The sequence below is a fragment of the Notechis scutatus genome, chromosome 2 (genome assembly GCF_049901735.1).
Source record: "Notechis scutatus isolate UNSWTSFEM ecotype Mainland chromosome 2, rNotScu1.2, whole genome shotgun sequence".
Classification (NCBI taxonomy): Eukaryota; Metazoa; Chordata; class Lepidosauria; order Squamata; family Elapidae; genus Notechis; species Notechis scutatus.
In genome coordinates, this window is record NC_142010.1 from 169,213,311 (window position 1) to 169,233,031 (window position 19,721).

The 19,721-nt window shown below is 35.4% G+C and overlaps 1 protein-coding gene across 1 annotated transcript; it reads right to left on the reverse strand.

The window, feature by feature from the left end:
• Positions 1 to 5,318: 5,318 nt before the first annotated feature.
• On the reverse strand, positions 5,319 to 19,285 carry REST (RE1 silencing transcription factor). Its single transcript, XM_026688438.2, has 3 exons — positions 18,391 to 19,285; positions 15,192 to 15,275; positions 5,319 to 11,955 (listed from the first exon to the last, which is right to left on the reverse strand). The coding sequence occupies exons 1-3, from the start codon at positions 19,280 to 19,282 to the stop codon at positions 10,277 to 10,279; spliced, it is 2,655 nt and encodes an 884-aa protein (XP_026544223.2). The 5' UTR covers positions 19,283 to 19,285; the 3' UTR covers positions 5,319 to 10,276.
• Between the last annotated feature and the right edge of the window lie 436 nt (positions 19,286 to 19,721).

The window sequence follows — 19,721 nt, forward strand, 5'->3', positions numbered from 1 at the left end:
TTAGGAAACTTTCCTTCAGGGTTTAGAATATTTATGTATTGCACATAAATTAACTACATCCGTTTAGTCCCAAGTAATTATTTTATTACAAATTATTCCCAACCTTCCTTTAAAGGTATGTTTCCAAAATGTAGATCACATGTTAGTATAAACAGCTGCAAATAATACAATACATATTTTAAAACAAGTTGCTAAACTCTTTAATAAGGCAGTTGTCAATCACAGGGGACAGAGCAATATTATTTGTGCAGGCTTATATGATTGTCACTTGCTTTCCTCCCTCATATCTGAATTTCCTTGAAAACAGAGACTAGGGGATTGATCTGTGAAACTTTAGATACTAGTAACTATCTGTTATTTCACAGAACTGAGAAACTCAGCTAAATAATAAATATACTGTATTTTGAGATTCAGTTGCTTCCTAATATGCAAGACATTTTGCCTTGCTACCAACTGCAAAAAGTAATGAATGTGGCTGCCAAGGTAAGTGTATATATATTCAGGCAACTTTCGCATTAAATCTGATAAACTGCTTAAGGAATGAAGCAAGGGGAAATTTATTGGAGATGAGATCCAAAATAATATGCCAAAAATTTGCTATTTCATATTTGAATTATTTAACTTATTTTGCAAGTATGGGACTTTCTTAAAGATATTTATATTAATTCTTCACCATGGTAGCAAATACTGTGTAGAATGTTACTGTCAATACCACAGGAAGGATTTTCTACAAATACAATTAATGCAGTTCTGACAAGGTTTTCAGAAGTGGTTGGCCATTGTGTCCTTCCCAGTGCCGAGAGAGAGGCTGGCCCAAAATCACTTAGTTGCCATTGTAGCTAATGTGAGAGTACTGAAGAACCAAGTTTCCTAGTTTCTGGCTTGATGTCTTAGCCAAACAAAAAAACAAAAAAAAACCCCAAAGTTGGCTAGGAGTTAGTAAAACGTGTTAATTAGTGGGACAACTAAATAATTCTAAACCTAATGCGAAACCTTATTTTTCCCAAACGTGAATGATGCTCTTCACACTCTACTGTTATTGTAGTAGAGAAGGGAAACATGCCTTACACCAGTGCATATACTAGATTAATACAGATCTCTTACAGTCTGTTTTATGAGACAATTGATTCCTGAATATATGTTTAAGTCAGACTCAACATTCTCTTCTATGTCAGGGCAGTGATTCAGAAAACAGGCTGTGTAGAAAAACAGTTTTGGTTCAGACTGACCAAATAACTGAGGTATAACACAATCTATGAGGGACTCAGTGGCTAAGACGCTGAGCTTGTCGATCAGAAAGGTCGGTAGTTCGGAGGTTCAAATCCCTAGTGCCACATAATGGAGTGAGCTCCCGTTACTTGTCCAGCTGTGTGGAGAATATAACCATTTCTCCTATAATAATTGTAAAAAAAATTATCTTGGGCTTTTGGGGATGATGTGGCAAATCTGAGCCCAAACATTGATCTTCTTGTTATAAAATATGTGAATTTAATTTAACTAAACACAGCAGCTTTACTGTTGATTACAGAGGTGTGTGCTGCCTTATAAGACAGAAATTGTGCTGCATACCTTTAATTTAAAAGAGAGTTCTAAAACCACCTGCTGAACTTTAACATACATATTATGACTGCACAAGAATCTGGTTCGGATTTGCTTAATGACAAGACCTATTTCTAATGGGATCTTCGATTCCTTAAGGCTTGGAAAACATGTTTGAAAATCTATAAGAAATCCTTATTCAGATACTGTGATGCCCACAAAGATCAGAATAATGCAAGCAATGGTATTCTTTGTGACATTCTATGGAGGCAAAAAGATGAAATTTGACGAAATAGCATAGGAAGACTCTTGATCCTTTTGGTGTAGAGAAGATTCCTGAGAATAATACATCAGACAGCCAAGAAAACAAACAAATGGATCATCTCACTCAAGACACAAATAATAAAGCCCAAATTATTCTACTTCAGACATAGTATACGAAGCTAGAAAAGGCTCTAATGTTGGGAGAGCTGGAAGGATACAGAACAGGACAACTAGCAGCAAGATGAATAAACACAATGATGAGTACATGCTTAGAAGACCAGGTAGGAAGAAAATCTTTGTAATTGCTAAGAGCTGACAAAATCTTAATGGTACACAATCGAATCCCAAAGGCAATCTTAGAAAACAACAATTCCTGAAGAACACTACAAGGAAGCAGTACTTCAGAACCAAATAATGCTTTTTTTCACTATACATAATTTTGAATAGAAAGGTAAGACAAAAGTTAAAAATGTAAAATGAAATTATGCAAATGAGCAAATGCAGTATATTTACATAATGTATCAATTCATGGAAATCAAGGTGTCTCAGGAGAATATCACTCTGAACAATAGCACTGGATATGCTGGTTCCCACTACTAGCAAATTTTTCGAGCAGGAGTAGACAGAACGTAGCCATACAAAAGCTGCTGAAGAGCTAGTGTGAGAAAGAGAAGACTTAACAATACACAAGATTTCAAAGATACATAACAAGAAGCTTTAAACTGGTTATTCTGGTAATCTGCCAATTTAATTTAGTCCTCCCTCAATAGAGGGGGAGGTTCAAAACACCACTTATCTCCAGTCTTTGCTGCAGTTCCAACATTCCACAACCAATTGCACTTTGATTCAGATGACACTGAGGACACAGATAAATCCTAAGTGGCCTCAACTGAGAGCAGAAGAGTGATAATGACCAGATGACTGCAAAGAAATACAATACATCCCCCACCCCCCAATCATCCTCTCATCCCTCCATATCATTCCATCCCTCCGTCAGAACTGATGAAACTTCTTGGATGAGATGCGAAATGTTTTCTTCTTCCTCAAGGAAAAACAGTCCAGTTGACTTTTGAAGAAAAAAGCACCGTCGAGACAACTATGACCTGGATGACAGAATATCTGCAAACATTTTGCCAATTCAGTTATTGTTAAGTATTTCTATGTACACAAGGTTGATGGCAATACCAACAAAACCCGAAAATACATCTTACTAATACAGCACCTTGATCACAACTCAGTATTGTAATACAGAATTCACTACAGGTAGTCCTCAAGTTATGACCCACAATTGAGCCCAAAATTTATGTTGCTAAGTGAAACATTTGTTAAGTGATTTTGCCCCATTTTACGACTATTCTTGGCATAGTTGTTAAGTGAAGCATTGCATTTGTTAGTAACATGGTTGTTAAGTGAATCTGGCTTCTTCATTGACTTTGCTTGTCAGAAGTTTGCAAAAGCTGATCATGTAACCTTGGGATACTGCAACCATCATAAATATGAATCACTTGTCAGGCATCTGAATTTTGATCACCTGACCAGACTGATATTACAACAGTCATAACTATGAAAAACAGTTGTCACTTTTTTCAGAACCATTATAACTTTGAACAGTCACTAAATGAACTACTTTAAGTTGAGGACTATTTGTATTAGAAATTACTAGTGTTTAGTGATCACTAATTGTATTATCCCTAGTGTTGCAACCTTGAGTGGACTTGAAAGATTCTTAAGAATATATTCTATTCTGCTTGCTGCAAACTATGCATTGGCCCAGCAGTGCTATGGTTTCATTTCATGATACAGCATTTCAGTTGCAGAAATATCTCCTGCTTCAAAATTGTTGCATCCTTCCACTTAAATCTGGAATGGTAGAGAGCAGTTTGGTCTAGTGGTTAAGGCACTAGACTAGATAGCAGAGGCCATGAGTTCAATTTCTGCCTTAGGCATGAAAGCCAATTGGGTGACTTTGGGCCAGTCATCTCTCACCACACATAAGTAGTCAGCAACAGGAGTTGAGTTCAAAGCACTAGAAGTTTATTGCATGCTACTTTTGCACAAGAATCTGATCAGTAAGGCTCCAGTCCTATATATCTATATTGGATATAAATAAGGAAGATCCACCTCTCCAGAATAAACTTAGTATTGTACATAGGTCACTTTAAAATGTTATTTTCATCTATTGGCATTTTGTAGCTTCAATATCCCTTATTTTTTAATTTCCCGTTTTAAAATTTTTTTTTTTTTTCACAGTGGGAGAAATCTATCTTGCTGTCATTCTTTTCCAGAGCTCCAACTCCCCCAAAAAAAAAAAAAATCAGGCTATTTGGGGGAGTTCTTTAGCCTTTTGTAGAAGATACTAAGTGAATAGCAAGAGCTATGAAGAGGAAATTTTCCCCTCTTTCAAGTTCTATGGAACAAAGATTACTGGATTTCATTCTATAATTTTGTTTATGAAACTCCTGATACCATTAATGTTTTCTGAGATTATTTTAGAGGACTAAGATATAAGCAAGCAGTAGCATTTATATGAACAGGTAGACCCTGCCTAACTACAATTGGGACTGGAATCTCAGTCATTGAGCAAAGATACCACATGACCCCTTTGTTCAACAAACACAATTTCTGAACTCTCCCAGGTGGTTAAGTATATGGCATCCCAGGTAAGAAGTATGGAGTGGGGAAAACTCTGGGAGACCCAGCATAGGCCATAGCACAGGCCATGCATGAATGTCTCTCAACTCAGGAGCTGAAAATCCTCTTTGCTGAAAACCAAGCAGGAGTTTCAGGCCCTGAGCAGACACACATACACCTCATAAACATCCAAATTACAATCCTATGATTGAAAGGAAGTGCAATAGCTATAACTTCAAGTACAGGTTCTAAGTTCCTTTGTTCATTACCTTCATAATTTTGAATGGTTGTTATGATTACGAAGAACTCAACAAGCTACCAATCTAAGCATGTGTGTTAATTATATAATTTATAACAGAATAGATCATATAAAATTATAAAATGTTTGAAAAAGGATAAACGTGACAATGTAAAAGATAAGGCTTACATGTCTCAATTATTTTAATAAAAGTAAAACCTTGTTCCCTCAAAACCAGAAAAATAGCAAAGAAATTCTTACTTACCTAAGTGCAAAATACTGCAATACCCTCTTGTTAATTATCATCCACTCAGCATAGGTTTTGCCATACAACCCCTTCCTTCCCAATAAAATGTAATCCTAAGTGTCAAAAGGTTATTTAACAACCATTCTGTTCTACATCAAGTGTATTGCAATCTTGGGTATTGGAGGTCAGGGATCTATTGCACATTTAAATGTGTATTCTTAATCAACAATTGTGATTTGACTTGGCCAATCTGCGACTACTCTTGATTTTCTTCCATTTTGGTATATATTAAAATATCTCCTTATCATTCACTAAGTCAATGAAGATCTTCATACCACAAATTCATACATAATAGGCATTTGTAACACATGAATGAATAAAAGACAATTAATCACTATGCATATTCCTTAATAAAGTTTATTGCCTTATAACTATGCTTGGGAAAATACACTCAAAGGTTAATATGCAATTTAGTTTAACACTTTATAATTTGAACAAAGACTTGTACATAGTTTAGGTAAATAAAAAACCCAGGACATGTGATCTGTTCTGATTTTACATCTATTACAAATGTATAAAAGCACTTCATGCACTACAGTAGATAGCAAGCACGAACAAATTACCTTTGGTTTAAATTGAGAGAATAATACAAGTATTGCACTGTTAAAAGCATCAAACACGGTGCAACCAAACATAAAACATTTCAGTGCCAGCTTACAAAAAAGTTCTTTAGCTAGTGTGATTTGAAATTGAGAAGTGAAAAATTGTATATTCATTGAAACAATTCCTGAACCTATTTGGATATCAATACTGTACCTCAGCATGTTAGCTACATAGTGAAGGTTCAATCAATTTAAATGAACTTCTGTAACCCATCAGCAAAACATATTATATACTAAAATTATTAATGCTGTGCATAAACTGACCTGTCAGTTTGCCTATAAGAATTGAATGTTCTAGGTCACAGGTGGCCCTTCAGCACCCTGAGATTACACCACTGAAATTCAGCTGAGAATGACTAATTTTCAGTAGTGCAATTTTTAAAATTTGTATTCCTTCCCACATTAGAATAACAATAGGAACAGGAGGCCTCTGTGAAGCAAACCATTTTTTTTTTAAAAAAAAAAGTCCAAAACGGCCTCAAATCACACAGCCGTAATATGGCAGAAAGTTTTTAAACCACTAGGAGAAATAAGAGTGAAATCCAGAGCACTTTACCACTCTGATGCCTCCTGCTCCTATTCTTTCTTAGATCTCCTCCAAAAGGCTTTAGATGGGTTGAAAAATAATGTTGATTCCAGTGACACCTATGAATCATTGGAAAGCATCCTTCTTCCTCTAGCTGGCTGTGGATATGAATTGCAGTCCTCAGACTAAACAGGGTCATGCTCCAGATAGCAGCAATATTCAGTTGTAATGCAAGTTCCTAATTATCCTTTAATTTAGTTGTAGAATTTAGTTCAAGTATTTGTTTCCACAAATACTAACAGTGCTACTAACTATAGTGCTCAACATGATATATTAATGAAGTATTTGTCAAGCTAAGATGTTACAACAAGCACTGCTGCTAAAAGAAGCCTTCTTTCAGTAAGGAGAAGCTGGAAAAACATCCACATTCTTATAATCTTAATGTTCAATTTAAGAAATAGCTACCTTAAGCAAACATAGATTATGTTATGTATACTTTTAACCCTAATTTATTTATCCATTAGCTACATCTAACATGAAGATAGGAGTGCCATTCCATCTTTTACTGGCATACTTTAAAACATGTAATTCGGTCTTTTTCTAAACAGACAACAGGTAATAATATATTGGGATTTATGATAGTTATAAAGCCAATAAATCTCGGGACACATCATAATATCACTGGCATATTTGTTCTTTTAACACTTCATTCCTTTGCATTCTCATGCTCAAGAATTTTCTAATTCCTTCTACTGTGAAACCTTTATCTCTAATCATTTTCTAGTACCTATTTCAAGTCATATATCATTTTAATACATCGTTATCTGATGTGATTAACACTATTACAACATATCTGCCTTTTTTTCTCCAACCAACTTGGTTTAAAAAAATTGCTAGAAATGTAGGCCAAGGCCTCAAAGGCTCTTACAAAATGGAAGCATCTCTCTTAAAATAGGAAGACATTTTTAAAAGTTCACAGAGTAATGGGGTTTCCAGTCTCTGTCCAACCCTCATATAAAACAATATTTTACATCCGTCAACAAAACTGTGAATAATGCTACTTTAGCTAACTGGTTAGGAAGACATTTCCGCAATGTTTAATGGATCAACATAAATATAGTTGCAACTTGATTCTCAGTTGACAATGATTGTCACAGCGACGTAAGATTTGACATAGTTTGCCACACACAAATAACTAACATTACACAAATTGTTTTTGTCCTAAAGGGTTTTTCTCCCTCAGATCTTTGGCCTCTATTGCAAATCTGCCATCTCACACCTCCACAAAAGTGTTAGGTTTCTCAATTCAGTCTAATTATGTTGAAACAGCTATAAACATTTCTAGGATAAAACAGAAGGGAATTCGGAAAAATTAAATATAATCCAAACTATAATGCAAGATCAGCTTTCTTCAAGGGGAAAAATTAAATATTATAGTTTGTTTCAATATTTCTGAAGCAGCAAATAAAAGTCTCTTGAGAGCCACCAGGAGATATAATCAAGAGATTCTCATGCACACACAATAAGACAGGAGACTACACAATTCAAGAATACAGCAATGGGGCTTCACAGCAGATTGTGGACTTTGACAATATAAGTTTTCATATATGTTAATTTGCTGCATTGGAAAGCACACTTATACCTATAAATTTACAAAAACAAGAATTATTTGAAAATGAACAGGTTGCATGCTCAGTTTTGCTATCTGTAGCTTTTCATTGTGTTTTCAGAAAGTTCAAGCAAATGTTACCTGTTAATAAAGTCTTTAAAATAAAATTGTGCTTCTCTCCCTGTGCCTGAATATTTATTCTTCAGATATCTGATCATTTCAATTTCTCTTTATGTGAATTTTAAAGAGGATCAGGATGCTTAGAACTTGATTTAATGGAAATTGAAATTTTTACAACTGACATTTTCAAGGTTTGTTGCTTATCAGGATTTTTCTGATTTATGAACTATGAAATGAGCAATTTCGTTCTATCCAGGCAATTTCACGCTCACTGAAATAAATGCACACTGGGAAAAAGCATAATGTAATATGAGCTATGATCCAAGCCATTCACTTTTGATGTAAATTATGCAATACAGTGGATATTTCATTTATAATTAGCAATGTCTTAAACCCAAATAAGTACCTCTATTAATACTTTTAAGTTCACCAAGAAAGATCTCACATAAGTCACTCTAAAAGAAACAGGTGACAGACAAATATATTGTATTTATTTTAATTTTTCCCCAGCAGGGGCATGGCAAAAATATCTATAATGCAAAAAAGAAGTATTATTAAAACAGAATATATACAAATAACAATGGGCTGGATCCATAATTTTTCTAATGAAGAAAGCTCTTCTAAATGGAAACTTATATATTATGGATTTAAGTTTAAATAGCCTTCTTAAAAGGAGGATAAGTTCCGAACTTTCATTAGAGAACATCCCCTATAAAGACATCATGCACAGTTCAATTGAAGCTAATACGGTAGGAACTCGTGACTTATTTGTGCAACTCTTTAACAGTTAAATCAGAAATGTACAGAAATATTTGTCCAAAATGATATAATTAAAAGTAGTAGAAATTTTATAGATTATCAACCAACATAGAATCAGAAAGTTATAGTCAAAAGAAGCAGACAATACTGGCCATGATAAGCAACAAATCTGAAAATGTCAACATTAAGGGAAGAAACTGATTTAACAAAACTAAACATGCATATATAAAATGTACATATACAACAAAAATACTAAACTCCTAAAGACTTAAACTGCATAGGTAAAAATAAAACAATTATGTGCAACATTTTTCTCATCTTAAAGCACAAAAAGAAATGACCTTGTTTTAAAGAAGTATTTACCAAATTATGGATTCACCAATCAATAGATGGAAAGAACTTCAAGATTTTGGCTTGCTGATCATGATTGGGGGACCTGAAATGTATATGCAAATTAAAAATACGTTCATGAATTTTTTTTTACCGCTAGTGAACCTCCTTTTTTCCCCAAAAGTGCTCTTTTTACAAAATAAGCTATTGTGTTTCTTGTACAGCTGAGTTTTTAAGCCTTACCAACACATTAAGATAAACAAGAATCAAAACAGATTCTACTAGAAGTATCAAAGTTATGTATTTTTTTTATTTCTAAGATTCCATTTATAGAACAACTTTGTTAGCAAAGATGGCCTGTGTACTGGGCAAATTTTCAAGGAGCTATTAACCATGGATAAACAGCCTCAGGATTTTGTATCCAAAATTCATGCTCACCTTTTCAATGAAGAGGTTCTGCATGGAATAACCTGTTAATGTATTAAAATTGGTGCTTCCCTGACCACACAATCTATATCTAGAACATCCCCATTTAGGAACTGGCAAGTATTCTGATCATCAGAAACGTACGGACACATGTAACATATCAGATGTACACAATTGTTCTTATCCATGTAGTTCTTGTGTTCACCTATTGCAAAGGCACAGAACTGCATGACAGTAAAATAATTCCATACTGTAGCAAGTGTGCATAAACGGGACTCAAGGAGTTCTAGACTAGATGATCAGAAATATAGCACATTGAAGTAAATAAATTCTGAATGATATTTTACTTTCTCCAATTATTAAGGGAGAGAGATTGATGGAATATGCCTGAGACTTTTTCAGATTAAACTTTCTCCTTGCGATTTTTTAAATGTACAGGCACAGACCTGGGACTTAATCAACTGGTACCATCTACAGTTCAAGCTCTATGAAAATAAACAGACCTCTGCAAGAACATGACATTGGTTTTGCAAACTTCTAAGCATTTTCAGCTCATTCCTAAAGAGCTTGTACAGGAGCAACTCCCATGAATGTTTCCCTGGGCTGTCCATTCCTAAACCTATGAACCTTGTACATATATATCTACTGCAAGTCAACAGAAACATGCAAGTGATTCAAGGGCTCTATCTCAAGGACTTTTGTCAGCTTTGCAAGCCACAACTTTTCATATCCCATTTGCCTTCTCTAATGAAAGAGAAACAAATAGTTAATTAGTTCAACTTTTGTTCAAGGGTCGGGGGAAATAACCAACCAACAACTTAATAGTAAAAGCAAACTGAGCTTAAGCAAAGATTCTACAAGAACTGTACCTAAGCTCTAGAAGATTTTACAAAAAAGGAATAAATTGTCATTAAACTGTGTTTGGTTAATCTTGCTCTTTTGTTGCTTTCTCAAGATAGTATACATTTACCAAATGTCGATTCAGATGCTTACTGTATTCACCCTTTTTTTTAAATGACCGGTCACAAAATATACACACATAGTTCTCCTTTGTAGGCTTAGCCTCTGTTACTTCTTGGGATGATTTCTGACCTGTTTTTTCTTGGGCCGTCCGAGCACCATTTAATCCAGAATCATCACTGCCTTCTGATATGTTGTCACTTATATCGCTGCCATCATGACTATGGATACCTTCATCCTCTTCCACATCCTGATTTTCATTCACTATTGTGCCACTTGGTGATGATGAAGGCAAATCTGCTGCAGTATTGTGTTCAAGTTTTTCTGGCTTTTGGCGAGGTTGAGCTCCTGCTGGGTCTTCAGCCTGTAATTGTTTTGTAGAACAAACATCTTCTTGATGTGCTTTACTCATTATCTCTTTGTCACCTGTTTGCACTGACCGTATTTCTTGTACTAAATCTGGATCAGTCACACTTTTCATCTCACAGGTTTGTGCCATTGGAATATCTTGGCATAAATCTGGTAAAATGTCCGTTGCTTCTTTTTCCATGGTGGTATTTGAATCCACAGAGCTGGTCCCAGGCATAACTGCCAGTACTGTTTCAGTGTTATTCTCTGAAACATCTTTTGCAATCTCCTCTTGTCCTATACATATTTCTTGGTTTTTCATCTCTGCTGGGATATTTGTGTTTACCTGCTGTTCATGTAGCTCTTGATGTATGTCATTTTCAGGTGCAAATTGATTTTCTCCATCAATGAGAAGCACAGTTTCCTGCTCACTAGCAGTATCAGATGTCTTCCTTTGTCTTTCATGGATAAGAAAACATTCTTTATGAACAGAAGCTTCATCTGAGCTCTTTTTGTTATGAGAACTGTTATTGTTCTTAGCAGTTTTATTCTTCAAATATTTCTTTTTTTTGTTTTTCTTAAGGCAAGAATTTGACTTTTTGGTCACCTCCAATTTGCTTTCACCCTGACTCTTGGGTGATAGTTTTTCAGTTTTCTTTTTCTTTCTCACTATTACATCAATATCTGTTGATAAATCTTTTGTCAATGAAATAGAGCTATTCTCTGCTTTTCTTTTTGCCTTCTTAGTTTTATTAGTTTTTTCAATTTTCACATTTTCTTCCTTTCTTTCACCAACTATTTTGCGGCTTCTTGTTGTGATCTGGCCTAAACTCGCACTACTAGTTGCTTTCTTGTCTTTTGACAAACTCTCTTTCTTCTCTTCCTTTACAACTCTCTCATTTTTCTTTTCAATCAACTCTTTCTTTGTTTGTTCTTGTTCTAGTTTACTCTCAGTGTTAATGTTCTCAGAAGTGTTAACCTCGTTCTTTTTAGTTCTTAATCTTACTTTTGAGACATCCATTGTGATATCACAGCAGTCTGGGTGCCTGGATTTGATGTGATATTGCAAGTTACATTTCTTAGATGCAGCATATTCACAAACTGGGCAGAGGAACTGACGAGGACTGACATGGAGTTCCACATGCTTCTTGAAATTGCTTCTGTCAGCTGTTTTGTAATCACAGTGGGGACAAGCCAATGGTTTGGGCCCATCATGAACCTGCCTTGCATGTCGAGTCACTTCATGCTGGTTTGATGCCACATAGCAGCACTGTTCACATTTGAATGGCTTCTCACCTAAAGCAAGGAAGAAGCAATTACTAACCATTATATTAAAAATCACAAATTATTTACAGCTATAGATTTATACAGTTCATCATGCTATTGAACTTCTTGCATTTAAGAATAATTTGATTTTCCACTTAACATGTTCACAAAAAAACAACAAAATACAAGAAAGAAAACAACCATGCAAGAAATCATTAGACATTCCATCTATGTTATATACATACCAGAAGATCACTCTACAGTATTATTAGCATTTGGAATCCAAACCAAACTGGTCCATTGAAAGCAATGTAGAAAAATGGAAATTATAGATGAATAATCTTACACAATTATTGTACATACCCCAAAAGAAAATATATTCTCATGAAAAAATAACAATTTCCCCATCCCACCCCCTGGCAACATAATATAATATTTAGAATGTAAATCCAACAGTTTGGAAATCAGTGTATCTTACTTTAATATTCTGAGCAAAGATGATGAATAGCTGCTGCAATTTAACTTTCATATTGTTTCAAAATGTTTCCAAAATTATGTAGCTGAGCAAACTGAATAGGGTTTGTGGGTTTGTGTTTTGCATTTATGCAAATGCAGTTTCCTTCAAGAGTGCTTATATCACTCTTCTGGTGCTATTCTCCCAAATAGGCAATAACACTCACATTTGAACAAAGCAAATTGAAGGAAAATAAGGAACGTTTACAAAAAATTGCTACAAGTAAAAGTCCATACAAATAGTCTTCAACCTACACCACAACTGAACTGGAAGTGAAGTAGTCATAAAATGAGACGTCACATGCCATCATTAAACAAGAATCACTGGTTATTAAGTAGAGGGTGCTCCAGTTAGACGGGGGGGGGGAGGGGCGGCCCTCCGGGGATTGGGAGAGGACCTAAGAGGCCCAAGACAGGCCGTATGCAATTGTGGCAGGGTGTTTAGTGTAGTGCGACTACAGGGAGGCCAGGGAAAGAAGCCACAGCCACCCCTGGAACCTTCAGTCACACAGCCTGGCCCAGCAGTGTGGTGTAAAGGCAATGTATCTTGGGAAGTGCTAAATGCCCAGGAAGTGTCCACAGCGGACTGCAAAACAGCCAGTATTTAGGATGCACTAAACATCCAGGGAAACATCCAATGCCCAGGAAACTCCAACAGGATAGAGAGAAGCAGCTGTCGTCGTTCCATCCCCCCACCCCCAAGAAGACCTTCGTTGCCCTATATTTCACTATGCCAACTGATCTTCACTGTCTTCTTTGTCCTGTTGCTGACAAGGCATGTCCAGTCTGGCCATTTGCTGTTGGCCACAGTACGCCTTCTTCCAAGGCCACTTGCACTATTCTCCAAACAGCATGCAGCCTTGCCAGCTCACGTATGGCCTTCTCGCAAGGCTTTGGAAGGGTTCAAAACCCTCACAAGGCTACAAATGATTTGGAGAAGGGCACACATGGCCTCTAGAAGATACAGTGCAGTCAGCAGCTTCCTCACAAAGGCTAGCCTGAGTGTGCTTGGTCAGTAGCAGAAGGAAGAAAATGGCAAAGCTTAGTTGGGCAGCAGGAGCCACAGAATGTAGGGAGCTAAAAGAGCATAGATGGGGGAAGTTGAAGCACTTCTGCAGTCGTAAGTATGGGCAGGCTGCCAAGTGCCTGAATTTTTATCACATGGCTGTAGAAGTACTACAATGGCCCTAATTTTGGGCATAGATTTCAGCTATCAATACTGTTATATATTTAGCTGAGTGCCAGACAACCCAAAAGAAAACACATATAAGTACAAACACAACATCAACTTTCAAAAAACATCCTGTAAATGAGGCAATAAGAGTTTTAAAATATTGCTCACAGGCTTCAAATTGGTTTCCTTCCTGATCCCCAAAACTAGTATTCCACTAAGCAAGCTCTACACTCAGGGCTTCACTGATCCAGACTCAGGAGCATTCTTTGCAGTTAACCTTGAGCTTCAGAAGATATGCAGAAAGGCTCTGGTGAAGCAGGGTTGCAATATTACCTAATGAATTGTGGATTACACTGAGCTTAGGGAACTTGATAGTGAGAGGTAGCAGAGATCACCAACTCTCTTCTATGTGCCAAAATGGAAAAAAGGGGCTTAAGCCTTTTTGCGCTGCTACTACACATATCACAGATAGCATGCTACACACAAACACACACACTTATACACACATACACACCATTCACTCAATGCTGTAATAGCACAGCTAAGAGATGATGATTACAGCATCTCTATATCCTCATAATGGATTGCCTTCCTACTCTAAAAAGCAAACTGCAGGTTCCAAAGAATCAATAAGACCAAAAACAAAGGATATGTGGTCAGCAAAGAATCTAAGGGCCAGGCTACAGAAGCTGTTGCTGCTGCATCAGCAACTGTTACTTTTATACTGTGTCTATAATAGCTTTTTTTTCTTCAGAAGACCTTTTCAATAAGGCATTATTTTACAGTGTAATCAATTCATATATATAATACTACAATATGTAATTTTAGATGAGGTCAACAACATGGTATACCCTCAAATATCAGATCTTCCAACAATCCACATGATAACCACGGCTTCCCAAAACCTGAACTGAATTAAAATAGAATTATTTTCAGAAATCACTAAAAATTTACAAGCTTTGGCAAGCCTTTAAGACTTTAAGTGAGTTTTGGAAGGACCAGAGATCTGACAAGTTGCTAGCCCTTACTTTAATCAATTAAAGTAATCCAAGATTTAGAATTTTGAACAAGCACATTTTTAAAAATATAGACAGCATAAAAATTCCTTTAAAAAGTGTTTGTAAATACAGGAAAGCATCTTAAAGAACTCAGAAACAGATGCAGGCACAAAATATGTCTATCACCCTCCCACTTTAGAAAGCACTTTATGTATTCTGATGCATAAAATATATAAAACTGAATAGATCCCAAAATAGTGAATATAATTTCCTGTAGGATTTGAGAAAATAAGAATAATGTAAACTGAATTTTACATCTAACCAAGAATTAACATTTATCTTCCAAAGAAGAAAGATGTCTGATTGTTGATAACTGAACATCAACAAACATATGTAACACTTAACAAAAATTAGCACCACAAAATAACAGCCTGCTTTTTGTTTTTTCTTGGCTCATAAAGCTCTGCATTGCTAGTTTTCAGCACTTAACAGTTTAATATGGAAAACTCTGTGAAATGCTGCCTGCAACCTGCATGTAACAGAAATACCATCTTAACTCTTTTGAACTGTTTTTTACCAACCTGAATGAGTACGCATATGTCTCGTTAAATGAGTCTTCTGAGAACTCGAATAAGGACACATAGAACATCGATAGGGACGCTCGCCTGTGAAAACAGAGCATTACATCAAATATAAAATCTGTTGTCATAGAAAATTAAACCACTGTACTGGGTCATAATTATTTTGCCAGAGTCCATCATAGCTGGCAAATACAGCAAACATAAATGATCCTATCATAAGCTGCAATATTTCACCTAAAAAGTCATTCTCTTGCTTGAGCAAGAGCTGTTAGAAGAAGCTTCCAACTGCCCTTCCTCCCACCTACACATTATAGTTTTCACAGCCATCACATGACTAACCAGCAATCATCACCCTTCCTTTCCTAACTTTAGAATGACGGAGACTGTGAAAATCACTGCACAATTGCCCTAGCCTGCTGCTTTAAAACTGGGGAAAACAGGGATTGTTCTAGGATCATAAGTTCCTACATCAAACAAAACTCTTACTTCCCAGTAAAAAAAGACTTTCCCTTTGTTTCTTAATTCTTCTAAACTATTGCAAGTGAGATGAATACCAGAGAACTTGATAGAAACTGAGAATGGATTTGAGTTATAGAGTGACTCATAAGAAAATATTTTAATGACTCTGAATACTGAATATATCCTATTTATCTCAAATTATAAACCAATCATATTTTCTTCAATGAACAAATACAATAATAAAACCAATGAACAATGGAAAGTAAAGCTTTGTATCAATTGAGTTAAAGATGATAGGTTTATATCTCAGTTACAACTAAAGGTAACATCAGATAAATGTATAAATCTAATTTATATCATTATGTTCATATGTTTGTGTATACATATACACACACACAGAGGGAGAGGGGAGACAGAGAGTTTATATCAAAGGTAGGAGGTGAAGAATATGCGTGGGACTAAATGTGATTAGTTTTGATATGAAATACAAGAATAAGCAAATTGAGATAAAATATCTAGAAAACATTTTAAACTTGCATTTTTATTTAAAATGTTTAAATAATTTAAGTTTCTTCAAAGCTCATTTATAAAGAAGACTGCAATTTCATTCTTTCCCCTTATTTCTTCTAATATACTTCCATGTACTTTACCTACTGGCTTACTCTGTAGCATTAAATAAAATAGACCTACAAAATGCCCAACTGGTACAGGTAGTCCTTGATTTATGACAAGTAAGCCCTGTTGCAAAGTAAGAAATTGGTTAAGTGAGATTTGCTCCATTTTACGACGTTCTGGTTGTTAAGGAAATCCAGCTTTCCCTTTGACTTTGCTTGTTAAGTGGCTGGGTAACAATTACAGATAGTCCTTGACTTATATCATGAGCCCCAACATTTCTGTTGCTAAGTGAGACAATTAAGTGAATTTTGCCTTATTTTATGAATTTTCTTGCCACAGTTGTTAAGTGAATTGCTGCAGTTGTTAAGTTAGTAACACAGCTGTTAAGTGAATCTGGCTTCTCTATTGACTTTGCTTGTCAGAAGGTCGCAAAAGGTTATTACATGACCCTAGAACACTGTAATCGTCATAAATGAATCAGTTACCAAGTGTCTGAATTTTGATCACATGACCCTGGGGATGCTGCAATGGTCGTAAGTGTGAAATATTGTCATAAGTCACTTTTCTAGGGCTGTTGTAACTTCAAACAGTCACTAAATGAACTGTTGTAAGTCGACTACTTGTATTGTATAACAGTTGTAAAATCACAATGATCTATTTATTTGTTGCAATAGGAAAAAAGAGCCAGAACAAAAAAAGACAATGAGGTATCTAGACAGTCTCAACAGCTCTTTGAATGTTGTCTATTATGTAATGTTGGGCTCTTCACTTTATATTATCCTCATAAGGCTTCTATATCTTGGCATAGGGTTATTAACACACCTACATGGATGAATTAGGAGTATGAAAACTGCCCAAAGTAATATCATCACCCTATCTTGTGGCAGCAAATTGCACTATTTCACTATGTGCCATGTAGAAATATTTCCTTTCATGTGCTCTGAATTCTCCATTACTCAAATTCATTGGTGATCTTGAATTCCCAATTGAAACTAAGGAAACTGACTAAGTTTTTTAAAAATTGTAAAGTTAAAGTTTAATTTTTTAAAAAATCATCTTAATATGTATAAATAAAAGTCCCTCAAAATATGCAAGGTCAACAAATGCTGATTTTTACTTAACCACCAAACGTTTTCCCTTTTAAAATATTTTAAATCTTAGTTATTAGTATTAGTGGAATAAAGAATGATCTATTTCAAAGCAATTTACCTTAACAAACCTAAACCTAAACCAATTACAATTTGCTGGATCAACTCAAAGCTTAATTCAATATGTCCATCATTCTTTTTCCATCTTAATACTTCTGGAAGTTTACAATATTGGCATCCATGGGGGTAGTCCAAAATGTCAAGTTTTGGTTGCATTGCTGACAGTAGTAGCAATGCAACCAAAGCTCTACCTATTTGTACAAGGATGTGAAAACATATATACAAAAGGGAGCAAGGTTTCAATCATACTGCCATGACTACCACTTTGATTTTTCAGAACATCCCATTTAGTTAACAGCTGTTGCAAATGTTTTTCTAAAGTTGGTCCAATCCTAAATATCCTCTAATTTAGAAACCATAACATTTTACATTAAGAATGTACTGCAAACTATAGTATGTATAATAAACATTATATAAACTGACTGCTCTGGAATAAGTTATGCTGCATTAAATTGAAAGGCTGTTCCAGAACAAAGTGGTCCTGAAATGTACCATATAGCTTTCAGTAGGAACACAGTATGCCTGGTAGGTGCCCAATTTTATTTTCCCTACATTAAGTATTGGAATCGCTTCCATTCACAATGAGAGATATCCCCTTTTCCATCGGTCACCGTCAAATCTACTCCAGAGGATTCTATCTATAAAGCACATCTGGAGTGCTGTTAGTCTGATGGGGTGAATATTGCAAATATAATCTATTAAATTGCTTTATTATTTTTTGTTCATTAATCACAGCATATCAGCAAGAATCAGTATATGATGTTCATAACTGACCACATATTTCAAAAAAATGAAATGTTAAACCTTTCCATTACAATTTATCTTATGATAAACAAGCACAAATATAAATATACAAGTTTGGCACAAGCTCATTACAATTCATTAACAGACTTCAAAATGTAAGGTACAATACATACCTGTATGAGTTCGAATATGCTGCACGTAGTTATTCTTCCGATCTGAAAAGTAGGAGCACTGTGAGCATGTATATACTTTTCGTGGAAAATGGTTTCTTAGGTGCTTTTTCCAATGATATTCACTGACTGTTGTATATGTACAGATAGTGCATTTGTAGACTCTTTCATTTTCTCCTGCTTTGTTGTGGTGCTTCAAGTGAGCCACATAATGATCATATCTGTTAGTGTTATAGCCACAGCGATCACATCTTATAGGCCCCTTAGAAAAGTCAACCTCCTCTGTAATGCTAGAGTCAGTTTCTTTAACCTGGCCATGTTTCTCAGCTTTTTCTTCTACAATGAATCTCTTGGCACTGTGTACCCGAATATGATGGACAAACTCTTTCTCAGACTCTGCCTCATACTGGCATGGCTTGCAACGAAATGGTTTGCTCTTCAAACCCTTACATTTGTCATCTACGCTCTCCTGAGCATCTGGTGCTTCCAATGAAAAGACTTTTTCTTTATTACAAGAGTGAGGAATAGTAGACTCTGATAGTCCAGTTGTTTCCGCATTATGATCCTCTATATCCATATCTTCTATTCCTTCAGAATCATTCTCTGTTTCTTGTGAATCATCTATTCCTTCTCCATCACTGTCTGAAAAATTGGTGTTACCCACCGTTGTCAGTTCAGCCATTTGCCTCTCTTCACCAACCATATAATCACAACAGTTGCCATTAACTTCTCCTGTCAGAGCCACATTCGCCAGCATAATAAGTTGAGGTGCTGCCAATTCAGCTTTGGAAAGTTCAGAAAAGTCATACATGTCATTTGACAGTGCCATGTTAAGGTTAGTATTGCTAGAAAATAGGCTGCTGCCACCAGATTGCCCCAAAACTTGCATTGCCATAACAATTCTGTTAAAAAAGAAAGAAATCTGAGTAAATTTCATTTTTATAGAGAAGTTATATTCTACAAAGCAAAAAAATATTTCAGGCAATATACTGTAGTAAGGACAATTTGATTAAGATTGCAGTGTTACTGACAACATATCTAACTAAATTTATCTTAAAATCAAGCTGATTAATCCATACAGTATTGAAATAATCTTTTTCAGTAAATTAATTATATAGGATCACACAAAGTTGGTCACTCCTTTTATTTCGTAAGATACAGAGTAATTTGTGAACACCTTAAAACAGACTTAATTTGCAGCACCAAATAAATTGATGTAATCACAATTGGTTGAACAAGCCAGAAGCAAGACCCATTTAAACTAGCAAAGTAAACATATTGTTTGACTAATCTTGTGTCAAGTTTTCAGTTACTATTTCCTTACACCTTGCAAT